The sequence below is a fragment of the Seriola dumerili genome, unplaced genomic scaffold, assembly GCF_002260705.1.
Source record: "Seriola dumerili isolate Sdu_G_001 unplaced genomic scaffold, Sdu_1.0 BDQW01000019.1, whole genome shotgun sequence".
NCBI classification, from domain to species: domain Eukaryota; kingdom Metazoa; phylum Chordata; class Actinopteri; order Carangiformes; family Carangidae; genus Seriola; species Seriola dumerili.
In genome coordinates, this window is record NW_019174274.1 from 672,352 (window position 1) to 695,272 (window position 22,921).

General features: G+C 41.7%; 1 protein-coding gene across 2 annotated transcripts; it reads left to right on the forward strand.

The window, feature by feature from the left end:
* The first annotated feature begins 216 nt into the window (after positions 1-216).
* Positions 217-22,632, forward strand: stk11ip (serine/threonine kinase 11 interacting protein). Of its 2 annotated transcripts, none has more exons than XM_022761903.1 (26): positions 217-367; positions 611-678; positions 1,068-1,270; positions 1,596-1,670; positions 1,849-1,944; positions 2,043-2,150; positions 2,245-2,316; positions 2,427-2,556; positions 3,025-3,128; positions 3,255-3,344; positions 3,860-3,901; positions 4,046-4,213; positions 4,318-4,399; positions 4,518-5,018; positions 5,185-5,402; positions 5,617-5,727; positions 6,391-6,634; positions 8,023-8,180; positions 8,282-8,534; positions 10,366-10,475; positions 11,872-11,969; positions 12,981-13,162; positions 17,907-17,991; positions 19,023-19,105; positions 20,177-20,403; positions 21,412-22,632. In XM_022761903.1, exons 2-26 carry the CDS (start codon positions 612-614, stop codon positions 21,550-21,552), a joined length of 3,648 nt encoding a protein of 1,215 aa, XP_022617624.1. In that variant the 5' UTR covers positions 217-367; position 611; the 3' UTR covers positions 21,553-22,632. The 2 variants fall into 2 exon arrangements, with proteins under 2 accessions (XP_022617624.1, XP_022617625.1); XM_022761904.1 differs by having other exon boundaries at positions 12,984-13,162.
* The last annotated feature ends 289 nt before the right edge of the window (positions 22,633-22,921 follow it).

Sequence of the window (22,921 nt, forward strand, 5' to 3'; positions counted from 1 at the left end):
AATCTGTACTGTGTTTAGGTAGGGTAGTTTCTCTTCCTTTGTCTCCCACGCTCCAATTATAGGCTATAATAGAGGGAAGACACTAATCTGTTCCTTTATTGGACAGATTACAGTGTGGGAAAGGGAGCTGTTGCGCCTTATTTTGAGGAACATCCTTTTTGGTCTCTTGAAGCCACCGTAGAGGCTTTAGGCACCTCGTCATGTGATGCAAAAAATGTCAACATCACTGTGCACTGTGCTATTATGCCGAGAAGTTGCAACTAAAACGTTGTTTTTCTTCATATAGCAAACTAACATGATTTAGCACTTTACGTGTCGACGTAAGAACTTGATGTTAGCTATCTATTTTTTGGCTGTCACTGCAGAGGTATGTCGTTTTAGCTTAGCTACCAGGAAATACTGTTTGCTAGTTTAACGCTACATTAGCTGAGGCAACGTTAGCTGCAGCAGGTGAAGTGCATAGTTTCCAATGTTAAATAACAATAACTTAAAGTACTTAAAGATAGGGACCTTTTTATACAACGACTGCTTAAAAGTGAAAATATACTTTATTGCCACTGTTGATATGGAGTCGCGCTAACATTACGCCTTTCTCTTTGAAACGTTACAGGATGGCCGTATCTCACACTGCCCAGTCCTCCCTTGTACACAGCTTGGCCACACTCCTCCGAAATGATGGTAATGTCACACTCACTATGTCCAAAGTGTAGTTAAATAACAAATATCTTCAGGTGACAAAAGGGTCGTGTCAAGTGTATCAGGAGCGCATGTCACCAGGCACAATTCAACCAAAAACAATAGCTATGTGCTATTGACTGTGAGTCATTGTGAGCAACAGACTGTTATTAGTACAAGTCTTTTTTTTGTAATTATTATAAAAAAGGTGTTGCACAGAGATATCTGATCAAATATGGAGTCATCCCATGTAAAATGGTTGTTGCTGTACCTCTCATTCAGTTCAACAGTAAGTGACAGCAGCTATTGGTAGAACAGTCTGAGCTTAGTTGTACTTAAAATTGGCTGCGTGATTCGTTAGACTTAACTGAGTTGTCTTTTGTACTCTCCAGGTGACTTGGTGCTGGATGGCAGCAGCACACTGACCTTATCAGCAGACAGCTTGCAGCACCTCACCAGGCTGTTTGAACAGTACTTGCTGTCCAGGAGCCAGCAGCATGGCTTCCTGGCGCTGCCCTCCCACCCTGCTGACACTGCTTCCCTGCTGCATCTTCAGTTCCTGTTCGATGTCCTTCAGAAGACCATATCCCTCAAGGTGGGCTTTGAAAGCCTTAAAATAGGTCAGCTGTTCTGACTGGGGGAAAAAAGTCTCATAAACTGTCATGGGAAAAATTCTTCACTAAAACTTTCCAACTTGGTACTTCTCCATTTGAGAACTCTGTATACCTGCTGAACTTTTTGCATTATTTAGGAGTTATTTTTATGAGTCCAGGATCCCCAAAATAGGGTCAGATGTTCTCCAGGAGGCATGTGAAGGGTGTGAATTCTGGTGACTGTTGCTCAAATGCTATATCTATTACTTACACCCCCGCTGGAGTTGATAATTGTAGCATGTTGTGTGTCTTCATTTTTAAATGCAGCTCATCAACCCCCCAGAGGTTAGACTTCAGTCTGTGGTGAAAATCTTCCCGTTCAAGTCACTGAAGAGTTTGGAGGTATGAACCCTGACTACTACACACACTACACACTTCCTTCCACCCACTGTCTCTTTTATTCCAACCCTGCTTCCTCCTCAGTTTCCACCACTAAACCTGTCTCCATTCTGTCTGACCGGACATGCAATCATACTCATATCAACCCACATCAAATTTCTTTTTCTCCCTTCTTTACCAGCTAAAGCGAATACCCCCGCACTGTCTAGAGGGACTCAGAGGAGTTTACTCCCAGTTGGAGGTTTTCACCTGCTCAAAGAGCCTCAGCTCCCTGGAGGTATTGTTGTCAGCAAGTGTCATTGAGTGTATATATGAAACTTCTTGCAACAAAAACCAAAGACTAAATAATATGTGTGTGTCTTGATCGTTTTGTAGGAGCTGCTTTCCCTGTGCGGAGGCGACCTGAGCTCTGCACTGCCTTGGCTGGAACTGCACACCCTTAACTTCAGCTACAACTCCATTGTCTGCCTTGACCAGTCACTAGTGAGACAAACATACATAGAGATGCATCATTACTCACTTACTAGCTCGTGTTATCTTTATCTGACATCAGCCATCTCTTCTCTGTCTTTCATAGAGTTTACTGAACGTCCTGAAATCTCTGGATCTAAGCCATAACAAGATTCAGGAGTGTGCTGAATTTCTAAAGGTAGGATAGGTGACACAGTTTGTGTAAAAGTAATTGAACTTAAAATATATTTTCACTTGCTGCTTTTTTGTCTTTATTTTATATTATATTTCCCCATTGCTTTCTCTCAGCCCTTGAGTGAACTGGAACACTTGAACCTGGGCTACAACTGCCTGCAGAGGGCGCCAATGCTGGGCCTGAGTGCCCGAGCCAAACTCCTCACACTCATTCTCAGGAACAATGAACTGGAGACTATAAACGGTATGGTAGACTGATATAGACAGTCAGATTTTCTCATCTTTTTCTTTAGACAAAGACAAACAGTCCTCAGCCAGAGCTGACAGCTGGCCAATCCGTTCACAGTCTTCAGAGAGGAATGAGCCAGTGAAACTTAAAAACCACTGGAAAAACAGGAAGCGGATCACGGTGCAGATACACAAACTTACGACTTGATCTGTTATGAGTTAGCAGACTTTCTCTGACAATGACCCCTACCTCCCAGTGGTTTGAAAGTCATTCTGTTTGTCTTGGATGCTGTTTATCATCACACAGTGGAGCTATAAGTAACCTTATACCTGCCTGTTTATTATGTCTGAGGGGAGAAAAGCATTAGAATCAAATCAGATGTTTCTTTTTATTCAATTTACATACATCTGTGCACATATGTTGTTTATATGTTCTTGATATCATGTCTTTTATCCTGCATTGTGGCACTCTTTGATTAAACAGGTGTGGAGCAATTGTCTTCACTCCAGCACTTAGACCTGGCCTACAACCTCCTGTTGGAGCATTCCCAGCTGGCTCCTCTCTCCTTACTACACTGCCTCAAAACAGTAAGGGCACACATGCACACTCTTTTATCCTCTAAGGCTCCCGTATGGGATTTAGTGGATACACGTATTTGCTTCACATACCATATGTGAGACGAGTGCTCAGTAAAACGTAATATCTTCTTGTAGCTTAATCTGGAGGGCAACCCGCTGTTCTTCCAGAAGACTCACCGCACCTGCACCGTTCGACATCTCTCCCCAAAGGCGGCCAATCTCAGAGTGAGTAATAACCGTAGCCTGACATGCCATTTTTTGAACTTGAATGTTGAAGCATTAAATAATGATAATAATAATAAAAATGTTCGGCATGGACATTTGTCTTGGCAATAGCAGCAATGGAATAATAACAGTTACTGTACAAAACAGCAGCTAAAGACTGAAGCAGATCACAAAATGTCCTGCTGTAAAACACATAAAATTGAAATGGAAGCTGTTAAATTTCCAAAGTAGGCTGCGATTTAAAAATATACTGTTACAGTTACAGCAGCTGGCTCATATGCTCTGCATCAGCAGTTATTATGTCTTGATTTATCTGAAAGCACAGCCTCTCCACACATACAAAACAGCTGGCTATACCTCCCACTGGCTTGTGGTCTTCAGTCATATTGGGTTGTAAATCATCAACAGGCGGTTGTGGTAGTGACAATTGATTGAGAACAATGGCATGCTATGTTTTTTTTTTGTTTTTTTTTTTTATGTTGCATAACCAATGTTCCTTTTTTGTTTCTTTCCAGCTCAAACTTGATGGTTGCCCCCTTTCCTCATATGAATTATCAGTAAGTTTCTCAATTAATATATGATCAACCCACTGTAGCAAATAATAATAAATGATATTAAATCATTATAAATATACATGTCATTTTAGTTTGGTTTGTTTCTGGGTTGCACCACTCTCAAAGTTAGACGACTCTCTTTTGCAGGTTCTGCCTAAACCAGGCCAGCAGATCGTCCAGGTCCAGACTTCGCCTCCAGTTGCCATGCCACCAGAACGGAGTAACCAAGATGTGTCCAGTGGGGCAGGGGAGCTTAGTGACAGCATGTCCGTTGGAGAAGTGGGGATCTCACACATTCGCAAGAAGAAATCCAGGGTAAGAGAGCTGCTCCCAAGTGTTATAGTAAACTAGACAGGTGAATACTGACAGACTCAGCGCTGTGACATAATTTTCTTCTTTCAAACCCTTTTGTGTTTCAGAGTAAAGTCAAAGTGCGGAGGGCCAGCATATCCGAGCCCAGTGATACAGATTACGAGAACAGACAGCTTTCCTCCACACAGAGTGGGTTTTTAATGTGATTCTGTGTCTGCTACAAGCTGCTTATAATGTTGACAATCAAGACTTAAGTGTTGTCAGCTGTAACTTAAACATAGCTGTTTATACGTCATTCCTCCACCAGGCATTGTCCTTCCCCACCAGCAGGAGATCGAACGCATGTCCAGCTTCAGAGAACAGCTGGGGGAGGACTGGCTGAGGTACCAGCACCATCTGGATGGAGCTTCCCCCTCTGCCACTGTCAGCATCAACCAGCCAGCCCCTCACCATCAAACTCTCCCCAACGGCTTCAGCGCCACCACCCCATGTCCATCCACCAGCATCGGGAAGCAACCATCACCACCATCCCTGCAGGTCCCGGAGGTCCTCCCACCTCCGCTTCTCTCGTCTGAGCCCAGGGTGGACACTTCTGATGTGGATGGAGACCTGGAAACAGAGTCCACTCTACAGTGGCCCGGTCTGAGCACTCGACAGACAGAGTCCACCTTGGAGGACAGCATGGTGGATGGTCAGGTGGTGAGCCATGGAGTTATGAGCTCTCCTGGGCCAAGTCTAGAGTCCCAAAGGTCGGTTAGAGCAGAAAGCGGAGACACAAAGGAGGAAGAAGAGATGGAGGACCTAGGAGGTAGGGTATTTAAAATTTGTTTCTCAAATTAAGGCCAATAAACTTACTTCTACAGTAAAAATGAACACAATCACAACTCTTCTGAGGAAATTAATTGGCACAAAAGGGTTTTTTAAGGTTCTTGTCCTCTTCTGATCTCCTTTCTTCGCTCTTTTGTTCATGTTAGTGGACCTGTGTCACCCCTTACTTGTTGGCGTCTTATCTGACAAAGAGGAGGAAGACGACAATGGCCAGCGGGGGAAAGGGGGGAGGAGGGAGATGTTTCTGTGCATAAAACAGGGCCTGGTGCTGGAGGTGGACATGCAGCGTGGCCAGGAGAGATGCCGTCTGGAGCTGGACAGCCTGGCTCGGGTGGAGACCACAGCTGCTGCATGGAACCGTGGGGTAAGAAGGGATGGAGAAAGAAGTGGAAAGATGAGACATATAAAGAGAAAGAACAATGAGTTGTGGGGCTAGGTCAATTATAGTACAATTTACTCATCTCAGGAAAATATTCAAAATAATAATATGATGATTATCTGAATCATTTTAAAGAAAATATCATAGACTTGAGAAGTTAGTAAATGAGGTTTCTCTGTCCTCTCTCTCTTTGTCTCAGGATACAGAGGAAATGCTTCCAGCTGTGGAACTTCAGTTCGACTACATCAGCAGGGAGAAGAGGAGGAGACGCTACGTCCTGCTGGATGACGACCCACAGCAGGCTCTACAGGTTAATAACACACACACCCACTCCTGTGGGCAGAGTAATATTTGCTTACTATCAGAAGCTTTCATCCTAGTAGATGACACAAGATCACAAAGTTCACACACCTGCTAAAGAGAGACTTGTACAAGTCTGGTCATGCCCACAGGCTGCCCACACCCCAACCTTGTTACCTTTGCGTTCAAATATGACGTCTACATCCAGCAGTACACACTGTACCATGTTTACTCCTGAAACTTCCTCATGATTTTGGTCTCCTCATATTACGCAACATCAATTCTGTGCCAGATAAGATACAGGCCAATTCCAGTATGTTAGATTTGGGATGAGTAGTCAGGGAGTTATGAATCATGTTTTATAAACACAGACACATAACTGAGGTGACAAGTATAATAGTCGAGGCAAACACCCTGAACAAGACAGATTGTCCTCGTGTTTATAGAAATACTCACACATGTCCTGCATCAAATTATCCTCCATCTACAGATTTTTGGCCCTTTGAAAAACTTGATGTAGCTCCAACAGTTTCTAGTTTTCCGCTGCAAAGGTTTGAACATGCAAAAAACGTTCTGTGCATTTTGGACTATTACTGAAAAACTTAGAAAGTGGTTGTTGCTCACATTATAAACACATTGTTTAAAAGTAAAAATGTTACTATTTGCTGACTAGGCTCTGACTGACGTGCTGTCTCACGTGGTGGAGGAAAACCAGCGGCGTGACTCGGAGCTCCATCCGAGCTGTGTTCACCTGCAGTGCCTTCGCTGCAGGTACGAGTTTGCACTTCAAGGAGGGGGCAGTGAAGAGGAGGCGGGAGGGAGAGCGAGGCGGAGAGGGGCAGCAATGCTACCGGAGGGTGTGGAAGAACAGGACGGGGAGCAGCTGACAGAGCCCGAATGTGATGATGACACCAAAGGTGAGAGCGATGGAAGGGCGATTAAAGTGAAGCAGGCGATCATAAATCAACTGTCCTGATGTTAAGGGGCATCTTAGAAATGGAATAACATCTGATAATAACAACAATGATTTAAAAAGAAAAAAAAAAAGCACCCTTAGCACAGCTTGTGAGTGAAATAACTTGTCCAAGCACTGTGATGTTTGACTTAGGTTTACATCCGAATCTGTCATCCTTAAATGTCAAAAAATCCCACACACATACACACACCACAGCCTTGACTCTGAATCATCCCTCAAACTGAGTCACGCACAGTCTCAGATGAGTCACGCCCAGCCTCACACACTCTAGACCATCCCAAAAAACAAAACACTGGATGCAGTCAGCCTTTTTCTCCAAATAATCACTTTTCATTCTTTTTCCTATCAATGTCAGCTGGTTGTGTGGTTGAAAATTGAAGATAAGAGAAAGGGTACAGGACAAGGTCACATGGCAAGTTCATGCAAAAGATGTTTATCAACTGACGTCAAAGCACTCCTCAACTACCAGGCTCCCATTGGTAGGCTGCAAAAGTCTGCGGTTTTTTCCCAAAACAAAATTTTGGTGTCAGATGGACTTGAGTGAAGCATCTCAGGACTTATCTCTACTCTTTCATAGCCAAGTGGCCCATTCCGCTGGGTTCCCACCTCTATAATCAGCAGGAGACAGATAATACCCTTCGCTTCAGCAGCCACCTCCCAGCAATTCGACCAAACCTGACATTAAGACCTGCTCCGGCACGCACAGACAGCACGCAGGCTTTGTTCAACAGATGTTTTGGGGATTTCTTGGATCTGTGCTCTTTTGTTAGTGTGTTTAGTTCAGTGATCTGCTGAAATTTCAGGCAACAAATACCTTTTTCATTCGCACGTGTCTGAACTTAGACATTGTTTGCCTGTGGGTTACAGAAATACATGTCCTCCAGACAGAAAAAAGTGTCTTGCACATGTGAAACTTGTTATGAATGAAAGCGGGCATGTTTTATGTACATTTTCTTGCATCATTTGGTTGTCAGAATCAATCAGCTGTCCGCATGCTCTTGAACAGATGTGATATTCAGTGGAAAATATAGTTTTAAAATATAACCCTCAGGTAAGTTTTACATAGAAAAATCTAATGTTGTTCACTCTGTTTTTCCAATAAAACACTAGGTATCTGCATTTATAAAAACTGTCAACTTATGATTCATGACATAACAAGTTAATTTTTAAAAATGGATGACAAAACCTTAGACAAGGGGTAGAAAACACAATAACTTATTGTATTGGAATAACTGATTAAGGCCATGAAGGGGAGCATCTCCTATTCTTTGTCAGTGATGCAGCTCTTTGGAAATCAGTTCCTTTACATGTATCTATTATTTTTTTCAGGAAACAGTAATATTTGTCCAGAATGTGGAAGTGATCATGTGGTCCAGCTGGCTGTCCAATCAACTCCCTACAGCAGTACGCCCATCCATCGTCCATCCAGGCCTGACAGTGAGGACGATCATCTCGATATAACCCAGAGCACTCGCAGTGTCACCAAGGTCACATGCTTTTCTCATTGTTTTCCCTTCTGCTGTAATTTATTTCTAAAATTGTTTAGACACAATCTCATTATTGCCATGTTTTCTCTGTATCACAACAGGACGACTACACAGATGCCAGTATCAGCAGTAGTCCCATCCTGGAGACCGCCACCACTACAGAGGAGCCCACCTTCGTCACTGCCCAGGGAAGCTCCTTCTTCATCAGGGACGCTCCTAGTGATACCTACAGCCTCTCTTACAACACAGAGTGCCAAAGTAAAGAGGACCTGGCTGGGAGCTACCACTACACCACTACCGGTGCGACGCCACCTGAAGTCCAAGCCCAACCTGCAGGGAGATCCACCCCAAACGGTGGGTCAGCACTTTTTAAAAGCTGCAGCTGCAATTGTTCTTAACTCTTCGACATTAGATCAATGTCCACGCAACTAACCTCACACACACACTTGCATCTATCCATTCAGACTGTAAGTGGATTTAAAAACAGAACCTTCTCATTATGAGGAGACAATAGTAGGTTCTATGCTGCCCTTCAGTTTTGATTCAGTCAATATAAATCAATAAAATTGGCATTGGAGCATGAAAGTGCAGATTGGGCTTAAAATCAACATTTAAAAACCACATACAAATACAAATAATTAATGCTATTCCAACTGTTTTTACAGCATAACATGTAAATAGGTCTGATAAGAAAACCTTGGCATCACAACTGCTGCAGTGCTGGAAGTGATAAAGTTGTTTTTGATGTTTTGTTTTTCTCACGACCGACTTAAAATGGACCCGTGCTCCACTGTTGGACCCCATCAGTTGGAAACCACTGGCTAAGTGAATAAAATGTCAGAAAACAGAAAAAAACCCAAAACTTCAAGGTTGACCAACAGTCCGATTTTTTTTTTTTAAGCTGGAAGCAACAAACTGATGACAGAAACAGTTAAGATATCATTGTGATATTGGCAGGACTGTATATTGGAGGAACGCCCAAACAGCAGTAAAATAAAAAAGGTATTTTATTACTTGATTCACATTCTGCATTTCATATGGTCACCGTAAAACACATCAGCTGTGGTCTAAACTGTTTACATCGGCTTCGCTGACTTTCCTGAAGATAAATCTAAATCTTAATTGAAACTGAGCAAAGATGGGAAGTATTTGGATCTTGTGGATGTTGTGTGGCACAAAAATCCTGTGTATCTCTGCAACAGCATCTGATTTCCGCCACATCTGTCTGCCATTTTTAGATGAACCACATGGTAACTGTGCAACAAGACAGATTGGAGTCATTACTGGAAGTGATGGGAGAGGAATGAAAGCCGAAGAGAGGGAGGGCTGAGTCGTAATAATAGCTTTCTGTATCTTTTCTTTTTTTGTAATACTGTAGTTGTAGAGCCAATACCACATAATCTGTCCTGAAACCACAGTCTCACACTGGAGACAACTTATACTCATCCTGAAGCACTGACTGACACTGAATATAGTGTCTTTTCTGGGTGACACAGTGCAGCTATTGTTGTGGAGCAGAGGTTCTGATTTTCTTCTTTCTGAAGAAGTGCTTTGTCTCCAAAGACAGGTCAACCTGTGTTTATGTGTGTGTGCGCGCGCGTGTGTGTGCGCGTGTGCGTGTGTGTCTGTCTGTGTGTGTGTGTGTGTGTGTGTGTGTGTGTGTGTGTGTGTGTGTGTGTGTGTGTGTGTGTGTACACATACACCTTTCACCTTTAGAAAGAGCCTTGTCTGAGGGTCCAAAGGCCTTTTTAATCTGATCTGTTTGTGCTCTCCTCAAATGAAAGACAGTGGGTTTGTTTTGGCCTCTGCAGGTCCAGGCCTTGTCATTTTTGATTAGCTGTAACCATTCATCAATGTTCAAATGACCTCCATTGCTGTTCATTGGTGGATTTACTGCTCTTAAATGCCTTTCTTTGTGAGGGCTGTTGGCTAATGCTAAGGTCTGCTGCAGTAAAATCTGGGTAAAGTTTCATAGAAGCCATGAAATATGTAAGTCTTGACATTGCTGCCAGGAAACTATGGCTTCAGTATCAATGCAAGGTATCATTTGAGGGGATAAATAAGGGAGACAAACAAAGATTCATTCATTTTTAGTATTTCAGCCTTAAGCCATGAAGATTTGTCTTGTTTTTTTTGGGTTATTGTGTTAGACCAGCAGTTTTAATGCTGATCAATGTGTCTGTAGATGATGTGGACCTGCTGTCTGAGGACTATGACGCGGTGGACCATCGGCTGAAGCTTTTCCTGGATGTGGAGGTCTTTGAGGAGGAAGAGGAGGTTCACTCTTTCCTCAAGGTGTGTAAGAGGAAGATGCATGTATTAAAACTTGTTGTTTCTAATCTGGAGAACTTTCAATAACACAAAATATTCATGTCTACAAAAGGACCAGTCAATGTTACTGGAATGGTTCAAACAAGTAGTAAACACTGGCACACAAGCCATAAGCATAAGCCAAAGGCTAACCAGCTGCTGACCGGAGCTAACAGAAGAGAGAGTGGTGTAGATCTCTCAACTGACTCTCAGCAAATTAGCAAATCAGTCTATCTTCTAAAATGTCAAACTATTCCTTTAGAGTTTGGAAAAAACGTATTTTTAGAGGTTAAGACTCAAAAATCTGGAAACATGAGCAAGCAACCCCATAATTGTCATCACATTTTTTTCAAACATTGCTAAACTCTGATTGGTGCACGGACATATCTGACATCACACTTTTTCCAGTTGAGTCCTGCCACTTTAAAACAGCAAGAAAAGAGAGGGCAAAAACAGAAATGCAGAAATTACCACAACTGTTCCTACTTTGGTAGAAAATAATGAGTTCATGTAGGACCCCATCACTCATAATACATTTTTTTTCAGGCTTTCACAATGTTTACTGGAGCTAATATTAATGGAGGAAACTGTATTAATGCCAGACTCTGCTGCTTAAGCAGAATTTAGCTCATCATGGCAGCCTGTGACTGATCACTCAAATTCAGCTGTGCAGTGTTTTTATGTTGCTGTTATTGTTTCTTTTGTGATTGCGGTTTTTAAAAGTCCTCTAACATATCTCCCCGATGGCCAAAAGATTACAGCTTAATGGGTGGTGACAACTTTAAGACCGACAACACTTGAGCTGTGGTTTCATCTCATTCAGCCAAGATGAACGCAGTCAGCAGTAAATCTCCAGGGTGCCCATTCAACCCCACTCTCCCTTTTCTTTCTTCTGTAGCTTCCTTGACTAGTTTTGTTCCCCCCTGCTGTCGCTTAACATTCTCAGAGACCTGTTTTAATATGCAGTGCATCCTGGGAGCTCTTCAAATCAGCAGGTTATTGCTTTTCTCTGTCAGACACCTGGACGAAGAGCAAAGAGCAGAACAGGACCGAGCAAACCACAGCTGGAAACAGGAGGTCCCGCTCCATTCATTTTAGTTATGTTTATTTATCCAGTGACAGAGGCTGCTCTCTGTTTCCCATGTGCTTTCACTTCTGCTGTTGTTTAAGAGGAAATGAAGAAAGATCTTGGTTTACAGGTCTGATTTGAAACCTCTACAGAGTTTGTGAATATCAGACAAACTGGTGTCCACTGGGAATATGGTTGTTAGTAGTTAAAAGTTTTGTTTTTACGACTTCATAATGCACATTATCATGCTCTAATAGGCAGTATTAAGAGGCTGTATATCATGTCATACCTTTTTTTTTTCTGTGCACTTAGATGTCAGCTGTCAAATATGGGGAGCCAGGGGAGGTTCCCTCTCTGTTGGTGGTGTCAAACCAGCGAATCTATTTCCTGGAAACAACATCAGAGATGCAGTAAGTGGAGCCACTTTACAGGATGCAAAAAGTCTCTGCTATCTTAACTACTTACTTGTAACAATTCATTTCTAATTACTTGCAATGTGCGGTTATTTGCATTCTTGCAATAATATCTATTGTCTTAAGTGTTGCATATTTTTTGCATTAAATATGTCTGTGTTTAAACAATAATTATTTTAATTAAGGTATGCTGCAACTTCTAGGTGTCACCAAGCACAGGTAGACCCCAACCAAAACTTAAGAAGTTTAAGTGGGGTTTGTAAAAGTAACTTGTATATGGTATAAAGCTTGAGTTAGTGAGATATTGACAAAACACATTCCACTTTATCAAAGGTTTAATCAAATCCTGCTGGTATGGACAGTGATTCAAAAGAGGGCGCCACACTGCAGTTAACAATTATGACTTTTGATGTTGGTGTGCAGCCCCACACCCTCTCCGTTTAAGATGTGGATAATATTGCATAACCTGTCCAGGTTTCTGGGTCACATCTTGAGAACACATTGACCTCAAAGTGTCTGTTGACTGTGGAGTCTTTTCTGCTGCTGCTTTTTTAGCCCCTTTCTTATTTTTATTTTTTTTGCATCTCCTCCATCACATAAATGAAGAGATTTTCTTCTCTCATCAAAACAAACTATATTTCCCCACAGGTCTGGAGCCCATGCTGTGATGGCTCTTACAGAATTACTACAGAGTTACAAGTTGCTGTGGTGTTACTACAGTTTTTCTTCTAGATCATAAAAACTGACTTCTCTTGCTCCTGGCACTGTGCAAGAAACCAAACTATTATTTTGGATTTGACCTTTTATCTTAATCCTTGAAAAATGAAGTATTACATAAGCTATTACCATGGCTGCAATGAATAAACAGTGGTTTTAACAAACACATTTTAAAGTGTTGTTCTGGCAGTCACACCTCAAAGTGTCAGAGATCAAGTAAACCATTTAATTTATCTCAATTTGACAGTACATTTTCTGCACTTTCTAATGCCTCATGTCTTTTCCTCCCAGCAGAGGCCAGCTCTCTGATTGGCTGCAGAAGAGAGACAGCCACCCAATCATGGAGCTCAGCTACCTGGAGGTGGGGCTGGGCTCTCAGAGCATCCACATGGAGTTTGGAGACGGGGGCGTGGCCTATACCCTCCTCGTGAGGGACAGTTTACGTTGCAAGCGCTTCTTTGGCCTGTTGACAGGTAAAAGAAAACACTTCCAAATGCAAGAAAAGTGGAAAATGGTTTCTGTTAAGTGTATGGAAAAACACATAAAAGGAAGTTTTCTTTTGTGACTATAGGCAGGGAGAGAAACTCGCTGACCTTATTCTCTCCGCAATTGGTTTCACTTTCCTCAGGGCACATTTAGGGAAGATGCCACAAAATAAACCGTTTACTAATGTAGATTAAAAAAAAAAAAAAAAAAAAAGTTGTATAGTACTGTTGGGTCCCTGAGGCAGGTATTGGAACAGCGTGTTCCACTCACAGGCATTGTGCCACAGACTGAAAAACCCAAGCTACTCCCTCCTCACAGACTAATACTACACCACATGTGTGCTATGTGACGCAGATTTCTGCCCCGTCCCTCTCGGTATTGGGTTCACGCAGACTGAGCACATCCTGCCCACACCAACTTGTCTGAAAGGGAGGACCAGAGGCTGAGAGGAAAACCTTTTATTAGAAGGGGGCTCCTGCTTGGGTTTGGAATGTCTGGAAAAATATGGAAAATTAATTTGGCAATTTCCAGCCCTGAAACGTTTAGAGAAAACAGGAACTTGGCACGCATGGAAAAGTATTGATGCTCAGTTTCTAGTCCACACTTTTTTTGGAAATTTATAGTTGAGAATGTGACACATGAAAGTATTTTCCCAATATTACAGTGTCATTTTACCAATTTCACAGTTCGAGATACTGATTCAGTCAACAGACAGGAAGAGCAGTCCACATTCTTCCACTACTCTCTGCCTTCAGCTGCTGTTTCTGTCCCAGCTTTCACTCACACACAGTCAAGTGAGATTATTCATTGAAGTTGCTGTTAACATTTGCAGTGTTGCGTATATGAATTTAACAGTATCGCATACAGTTATTTTAGGGTGCAGCATAAAAACATTAAAAACAATAAAGACTCACAGCTGCCACACATTACAGAGGAGTACAGACAGCATACACTTATGCGACCAAGGAAAAAAAAATGTATTTAAAAGCATTTATGAAAATGCTACCTCTTCATTTTCCCAAAGTAAATGAATGAAGGAGAAGCGTCGCTCAAAAACATATAGGTATTCATGAGCCTATCCTGTAGCATCAAGCGACATTTTTAGATGCGTTTCTCACTTTTTCCAACACACACTCCGCTTCTCTTTCTTTTCATCGGTCTCCCTCAATCTGTAGCTTGCCTCTGTGTCCTCTGAGAGCTCTTTCTTTCTGTCCAGATTCATAAACAGCTCATTTACTGTGTTGAATTTTTCGCGGCTGGAAATGATTCCAGATTTCTTTCAGCAAGACCACAGAGTTTGTCCAAAACAGAGCAGACAAAGTGGAAAACATGATAATAGTTTGTTGTAACCTTTCAGGTGCATCCTAAAAAAAATGCGTGAAAATCTGTGTTTAAGTGCCAAATACCTTCACATAAAGTGTATGATGCTTATATTTCCTTTGATCCTTGAAGATGAAGATAACTACTCCTTTTTTCCTAATACTGAATTAACCCCAAAACAGCTGTTGTAATATTTTATGGAAAAGCTTAACCATAACAAACCCCGTCTACCGTCCAACCTGGCTCCCATCATATGGACAAAGTTGAAAACCACAACTGGAATGACGAAGGACTCGCTGGCTGGGAGACAGAGAGAGGATGTGGTTATAAGTGGGACAGTTTTCTGGAGCCCAAAGCCTCTTGCTCTAACCAAGTCTGACACAGCTTTATTGAAACATGAGCGATAACACGAGACCTCTGGAATCTGCAGCCAAAAGTCGGAATCTGTCTTGCTGATCTTCTGTTCTTTTGGCCCAGTTGTTTTTTCTCTCAGAGGAATTTGTCACTTCGTTGTTGCACTCAAACTGTGTTGTAGGAGATGTGGTGAAATGAAATTTTAATGGTGAAATGCACCTTTTGGAAACTGGAAATTGAAAATGTCATTTTTACCTAGCTATCCATCATATCACAACAGTGGTACGGTGTTTGATTTAATGTGAAAACCATCAGGAGAGTTGGTGTTGGTGGTGGAGGCAGCCAAAGTAAAGTAGGAAGTAGGAATATTGACATAGACCAGAGCACCAACCGAAGTCCGTCCACTGCAAACTTGGTTCTTAACGCGCTCGGCCCATCGGCCTTTTCTTACTCATGATTGAAATGTTGGATGGTACCTCACTAAAACTGTCCATGTTAACAGGTCATTTAATCTTGCAGTTAGTCTAACGCCCACTGTTCCCCTCAAACATGTGAAAATGTTCTGCCAGCAGTGTGGGAGACTTTGACTCGAGCCCAGTGCAGATTTTCGTGACAGCGATCGAGCCATCAGCCATTTTTTTTTTTTTTCTTTTGTCCAAAATATTTTGAGGCAAACCGAAACTCATCGCTGGCTTTTTACTGAACGTTTTACTTAATTAAAAAAAAAAAAAAAAAAAAAAAAAAAAGATTACAAGATTAAAAACAGAAATGAATCTGATTAAAACTGACGTTTTTTTGTTGTTATGGAGAGTATTTAAAAACATCGGAGACATTACACAGAACAAGACAAGAATGTGAAGCTTTTCATCCAACAGAAACATGTTTTGATGAATTCCAGGATCCACAACAATTTAACAATTCAACAGTTAAAGATTTAACAACTAAATATGATTTATTTTATAAAAGGAAAATGGCTCCGAAGCAGGAGTGGTTTGTAAGTAAAAACTTTGCATCTGGCTGTTGGTGGATGCTACTTTCTTACTGTGCATACAGTTTGTATAGACCACCTCTCTCCTGTTCAAAAGGGCGGAAACAAAAAGTACAGTTTTAGTAAATTTAAACCACTGAGTCAGTGCAGCAGTCATTTTCCAACTCATGCAAGACTGGTTATTGAACCCCAATACTTTTTGACTGCTTGTGTCCATGAAATGTCTTCATACTTCAAACTGTCAAATGACAAAAGTTGCTTGGTCAGGTTTCCAGGCTCATTTACTTTTTCTCTGATCAGATACTTCCTGTTTAAATCAGAACTTCTAGAATTTAAACAGTGTTTTCATCAGGGCCTCGCGTGGCTGTGTCGTATTTAGATAAAACTGAACACTGATGCATTTGTGGAGGCTGGATCTTTTTATTCAAAAGCCAAAATGTTTTTGTAGACAAATGTTTGATCAGATAGTTGTTGTTCAAACCATATTTTTGCAAAGACACAGTATTTTTTTAGGCACAGTTCTTTTATGGCTGGAAAAATTAAACACTGGAGTCTAAAAGAGACATCATTTTGGTATCTGTACTGAAACTGTGGTAACATATGGCCATCAAAATCAAACAATATTGGTCAATATGCAGCCCCACTGTCAGATCTCATCATTTAATCATTTTCAGAGGTCTCATCTCAAGAACTACATTTCTCTAGGGGAAGAAAAAGAAGCTGGAAGTTAGATTAGATTAATCTCGTGACCCCTAGTGTGGGTCCCCGACCCGAAGGTTTGTGGATGAGATAAGTCATGTCTGCAGCTGTTTCGTGTCTCTCTGCTGAGACATAAAAGCAGAGTTTAGATTAGTTTAATTCAGCCTGCAGAAACATTCATGGACATGCTTTTTGCACAACTATAGAAGTACTTCTGGGAATGTAGGGGTGTCATTATTTGACCCATATGGAAAACTGATATTAATGGACCCCCCCCTCATAAGCATGGTATTGATAAGGCAGGGTTTATCTTATTTTCCTCCACTGTTAACCCAGTATGGTCCTCTTTCTTCAGTGTACCTTTAAATCCTTTTGAAGTGCCGCCCATTCAGACTTGACTGTGAAGCCACACTGCAGATATCCTCTCTGCCCTGTATTGTTGTCACACTCAATGACACGCTACAATTCGTGAATGTGAGCGTGACCCAGCGCATTGTATTGTCCAACATTTTCTCACCCACTGATTCTATGGAGCTGAAATTTTACACTTGCAACCAGAGACCTTTTGGCTTTCTTATCACAGCCTAGCGGAAGAAGGAGAAGTAGAAGTTTCAGACGGAGTTTGGCTTTTGTGTGAAGACGTCTTTCCATGAATGTGTGGGTGTGGCATTTTTAGGCTACTGTGCCTTCTCTGTGTCCTTTACAAGTTAGTGGTGGGTGTTGGCTTTCAGACTGGGGTTAGTCACGTGGTTCACTTGATTGCCTCTGTCGCTGCACATGTTTGCCTCCCTGGTAAATGCCCAAGTGTTGTACTGTGACAGTGTTTCGTCTCATGAAAGTGAGCAGAGAGATGCTTCCATTCACTTTGAGACATCATGGTCACAGCTCCGCACATCTCTTCCAGCTCAGAGCTGACTTTACCACAATTGTATTAGTCATAATGACAATGAGTATTTTCATTTTGGGAGATCTGTTGATTATTTTTACAATTAATCAAGAAATTATTTGTATATAAAATGGCTACAAATAGTGAAAAATACTTCCCGGAACCCGCGTTGACACCTTCAGATCGCTCATTTTCAAGATGTGCAGTTTACAATCATGTAAAAGTGAGAAGATTAACCGATTCTCACATTTGAGAAGCAGGAAACAAACAACAAGTGTTTATTTAAAACTAAATTACTGCCAAACATTTTGGTGATGAATTGTTCAGGCATATCTCATTTCTTCAGTTAACTGAAGAAGCCTTTGTGAGCAGAGGAAAATGTCTTCAAAAGTCTAACTGTGGCCCCGAATGAGTCGGTTGTTTCAGCACTATTGTGATCGTAAAACCATCTGATTACTGTGTTTCTCTGTTGTTATCTCTTCAGGAATTGTGCGCGAGATGGCTCACAAATCAGACAGCAAGCTGCAGTCCATCTCCACCACCAGACTCAACCCTCAGCACCATCTCTGGTACGCTCCACTCTCAGCCTCAGCGCTCACTCTTTTGAGGGGAGCAGCCACCGGACGCAGTGAGGGAAAATGGCAGACATTTGTGTGGATGCTGAAAGATGTGGTCTAAAGAGTGTCGTGCGCGTTTATATGCGGTCGGGAGGTGTAAGTTAAAGGGAGCTCTGGCTGCTGGAAAGAACACTTCACATTTCTGACACATCTTTAGTCGATTATAATCAGCTTTTTTTAGACTTCGTTTTGTAAAATGGCCCCACTAAATTAGCTGGTAAACCACATCTTAATTTGTAACACATGTTGTGCTCCTGAAGAGTGCATATGATGTGGCATATTTTGTTATCACCTTGTGTAGCTTTTATTTTACACCTTTATTTGTATGTTTTTTTCTCTCTTAAACAGAAGGCGACGGCTTTCTCTAGGTGGTCATTGAAAAAGAGTGTGGTTTTCTTAATGAAAGTATAATTTCAGAGAAGAAAAGGGATACAATTTCTCACAGGCAAGTGTAAAAAAAACATGCTGTGAATAATCAAATATTTCAGTCACACAAACAGACTTTGTAGCAGTCTGGCCGACCTGGCAAATGTGCGTTATCCAACTAGTAGAAGTCAAATAAATGTCAAGTTTCCCTTAGCTGAGGAAAAAAAAGATCATCTTGATCGGGAAGAATAGATAATAGTGATTTTTCCTCAGATCCTCAGCTCAGCAATCAGAAACGACAAAAACAAATCAGAGCAACTCCTTCATGTGTTGTGAGGCAGTTAACCGCAGTCTCAGTACTCGTCCAGTGTTTGTGCAATCCAACTCCTGTCAGCTATTATTATGTCAATTATCCCCTTTGCTTCACAGTTGCTGTGAAATTCGCCCCACGATGTTGAAGCGATTCCACCTGCCACCCACAAACCACCACGGCCCTCTGTGTCTCTGCTTTTAACTAAACAGCAATCACTTTACATTGATGGGAGATTTTTTGTGTGTTAATGTATTTACATGCAACATTATGTCAACACTTTGTGTCATTTCTTCGGCTGTGTTAGGCCTCTGGTGTGTGAAGACATCCAGGCAGATGTGGAGGACGGCCAGCTGCAGTTTTTCTACATTCTGGCTTTTGTCCTGCAAGGTGACAACTCCTCTCACTCATGAGCTTCATCACTCACCACGTATCAGCAGAGAGATCTGCCTTCACCTGCATTCTTCCATCTCCTCCCAGTCTCATTTTCAACATATTGACTTGTTTCAAGAAAGATTAAATTTCAAGACGCAACATGTCATGTCTAATGACTGAAGAGACAAAGATTGGTGCCGTTAGCACTAATAATCTAATATGTCAGCACTGTCTAGATTTCCTTCCCTCCTTTATTTATGTTGGTGTGGTCTGTGTGGGTTCAGGTAAAGTTATCTCTGTTTGGCTGATTGAGCTTGCAGTCTGGAGAAAAAGTAGAATAAGCTAGATCATAAACATTAATATTACCCAGAAGTAAGGAAGCTTCTGTGAAATGCTAGGAAAATACACTAAATGGAAGAAATAAGAATGAAAAAGATTTGATTTCCTTTGAGATAAAAGCAGATTACTCCAGGAAGAGGAAAATATAGAGGAGAGGATGTGATTTGTGGGCAGCAGCTGACGTCAGCCGCCTGTCGACGATCCAAGTCAACAACAGTTGCCATAAAATGAGACACAAATCTCATGTTTTGATGGTATTGGCATGCATGTGGGTCTGTACATGTGTACCGCTGCTGCAGGATGCCTCTCTGTCTGTGTGTTTAAAAAGACACTTTTAAAGCCAAGGTAGCTGCAGGCTACACACAGCTGTGCACGTCCATGGAATTTAAAGTGCCGTAATTTTAGCATGCCTAGATCTGCCTTTCCCCTCTGCTCGCTTCTTCTGAAGCTGGAGCTTTTTGACATCAAATATATTACTAAAAGTCATCTTTTGATCGTAGCAGAGAGCTACTTTGTAGAGCATTGACCCATGACCATCACTGCTACCATGAACTAGATCAGAGGATAAAAGCTTGACTTGTCAAATCCTGTTTTTAGAGCTATATTTACTATGTTTGTTTGCTGATGTGGAACAGCTGATGGCATTAGGTATTAAAAACTTCATACAGTAAGAGAAAGATAGGAAGTGACAGCATTTGACCATTTTAATAGTATGGAACTGCTCACGTTTTCTTATTTTTCTCTCAGAGGACATCTGGACGCCGTTGACAGTCCTGGCAACCCGGGAAACCCTCTACCTGCTCAAAGAGGATCACCAGTGGACGAAAAGCTCCAACAGCCTGACAGAGAATGAAAACAAAGAAGCGTGCAGCGGGAGCGTGGCTGTTTTAGAAACGCTGCCAATCAGCTGCGTGAGCTCGATCCACCTGTGGCCTTCGGACCAGTGCAGAATAGATATTAAACTTTACGATGAGGTTAGTGTTATTTCCCCAGAAGTTGGCAACAAAAAGCTTAAATTACCTGCTTGTGCTTACGGCGAAACACTCATGTCCAGCGACCCCTCATCGTAACATGCTTCCACTTCAGCAGAAATACCTTATCGCTCTTGTTTCTATCAGCTCAGCAGCCAATAAAAGAAGATAGATTCATCCATTAAGAAAACATAAAACTCAAATGCTATCTTAGGTAGGAAGCAGCAATGAAATGCCATAAAGCTTGTATAACATTTTAAGGGGAATGTAACCAGTGGCTCCATCACGAACAGTGACTGATAAAACCAAACCAATAAGAGTTTGTTCACTTGGAAAAGAATCAAACGTTTGTCGTCAAACTATTTAAAATGCAATTCTCTACAACAGTTAACAAAGGAGCAGCAGAAATGAGTATTTCCATATGAAATCTGGTATCTGGGTCGTGTTCTGTTGGCTCAGTCGGCCATGCTGTTTTCATTTAAATACAGCCCGGGATGTTTGTATCATCTCATCATTTCTTCTCCTTCATGCCTTTTGTCTCAGCTGTGAGCTCCTGAATGAAACCAAAACTGTAAAAACATGTGTTATCAAGCCAGCTTTTGAATTGATTTGTCCCACATGTGCACAGAGCTGAGTGACTCCTCTAATTGTTCGTCTTTTCACCAAGATCTGCAAACATGACCGCTTCATTTGTTTACTTGTTGCTACGAGGAAGAATTTCACTGTAATCGAGCACAATCAAGTTCTGTTTGATGTTAGAACATAATTCAGGGTGAGATCACTGTATTGTTAACTACAGCATGTGTGCTGGGATATTAGGCTGCACAGTGTTGACCAAAATGCATGTTGTCTTGTTTTTGATGGTTGTTACAACTGCGATATCAGTTCAGATACATGCAAACAGAGAGCGGCCTGTTGCATCTTGCAGTATCGTCAAGTTGGATTTTTCTCGTGATGAACTGCTTTTAATTTGATTTTTTTTTTTTTCTGATGCTGTGTTTTCTCTTGCAGACGGTGAAACAGGAGAAGACGTGGTGTGTGCACTCGGAGAGCACTGAGCTCCTCCAGGGTCTGCTGGCCTGGGTCAGAGCACAGTGGGAGGCCATGTTCGGAGTGAAACTGCACACAAGCCTGCAAGACGAAGCAGCATAATGGGGGAGGGCATAAGGAAAGACAAAAGATAGAGACTCTGCATGTGTGTGTGTGTGTGTGTGTTCATGACACTGTGTGTTGGTACTGGGAAATGTTTAGTGAGCGTGAGCGAGTGCGTCTTTATTTTCTCTTTACACAATCTGCACTCAGTCTGGTTCCATTACGCTCATCGCTTTCATCGTCTTTTAAGCCAAGAACTTGGAAGTGATTGCACTCATTCATGTGGTACACAAGCCTGTAAAAGCACTGGTTGCATAATTTCTCCTCCAGATACCATCCCACCAAACTTTTCTACAGCTGAAATGGAGTGTGCCTTGTTTCTTTAGCCGCTGCCATGGTTCTTATTGAAATGCACCTTAATGCATCTTGTATTGTTCTTCATTCATTGTAGCATCAAGCTGCTGTGGAGCAGATTTGGGGATTTGGACCTGAGAGAGCATTAAGTTGGGAACAAAAGTTGTGTCTGAGGATTTTTAGGGGAGTAATCCAACGAGCTGAGCCTTAACAATGTCCACCCCCTCGTGTTAAGCGGGACGGAGTCTTTCCTCGCCATCCTGGGGTGCAGCAAGTTGTGATATCACGCGCTCAACACGAGGTTGGAGTTTCTTCTGAAAGGCCAGGGCTCGAGTCTGTCACGAAAGGGTCACTTCACACCCTTTCCACCCAATTAGGGTCTTGTGATGTGTCTCTGCACTGTGTTTTGTGAAAAGATGAACAGAAGCAGCTCTTCTCTATAAAACTTGAGAAGTGCTGGATGTCTCAACTAAATCCTTTGTTTCTGTTTAGTTTATATATCAGTTTAAAATGTAGAACGGAACTGCTGCACCTGTGTGCATTGAGCATGTAGCCACTGTGATGTGAAATTGTACATATTATATCCTCATGTACAGATGCAGCAAAAAGCTAAATGAATTCAGCATTGTTTAGAATTAGATTAACCAGTATAACTTAATTTATTTCTTTATAATTTTTTCATTGAGTTTAGTCAGAAAGTGTGTTTTATTTTTGTATTAATATGAGGAAAAAACATCTGATGTATGATGTGTACAACTCAGTATAAAAGTCATGTGTTCATGTGTGTTTTGTGGGGTTTTTTTGTTTTCAGAGACCAAAAGAGTCGCACAAGAGAGAAACACACAACCACAGAATTGCAAGTCTTCAAATGTTTGTTTCTCCCAGTGACATCAAAAATGGTCATCCATGTCAACAAAACGTACGTGTGGTCTTATGTAAGAAAGACTGTTCATCTCAATCACTGTTAATCCCATTGATACAATCACGACACAAACCACCAAAAAGAACACAAAGGCTGTAGCTGTAAAGCTGTAACAAAGAAACAGCAAACGCACAAAAACCTTTCCATGACCTC

Bases quoted from the DNA above. Each gene is read 5' to 3' on its own strand.
- stk11ip (XM_022761903.1), top strand. From the start codon at position 612: ATGGCCGTATCTCACACTGCCCAGTCCTCCCTTGTACACAGCTTGGCC. The intron at 10,476-11,871 runs GTGTGTAAGAGG...CTGTGCACTTAG, and splicing joins AGGTTCACTCTTTCCTCAAG to ATGTCAGCTGTCAAATATGG. The intron at 19,106-20,176 runs GTGACAACTCCT...TTTTTCTCTCAG, and splicing joins TCTGGCTTTTGTCCTGCAAG to AGGACATCTGGACGCCGTTG.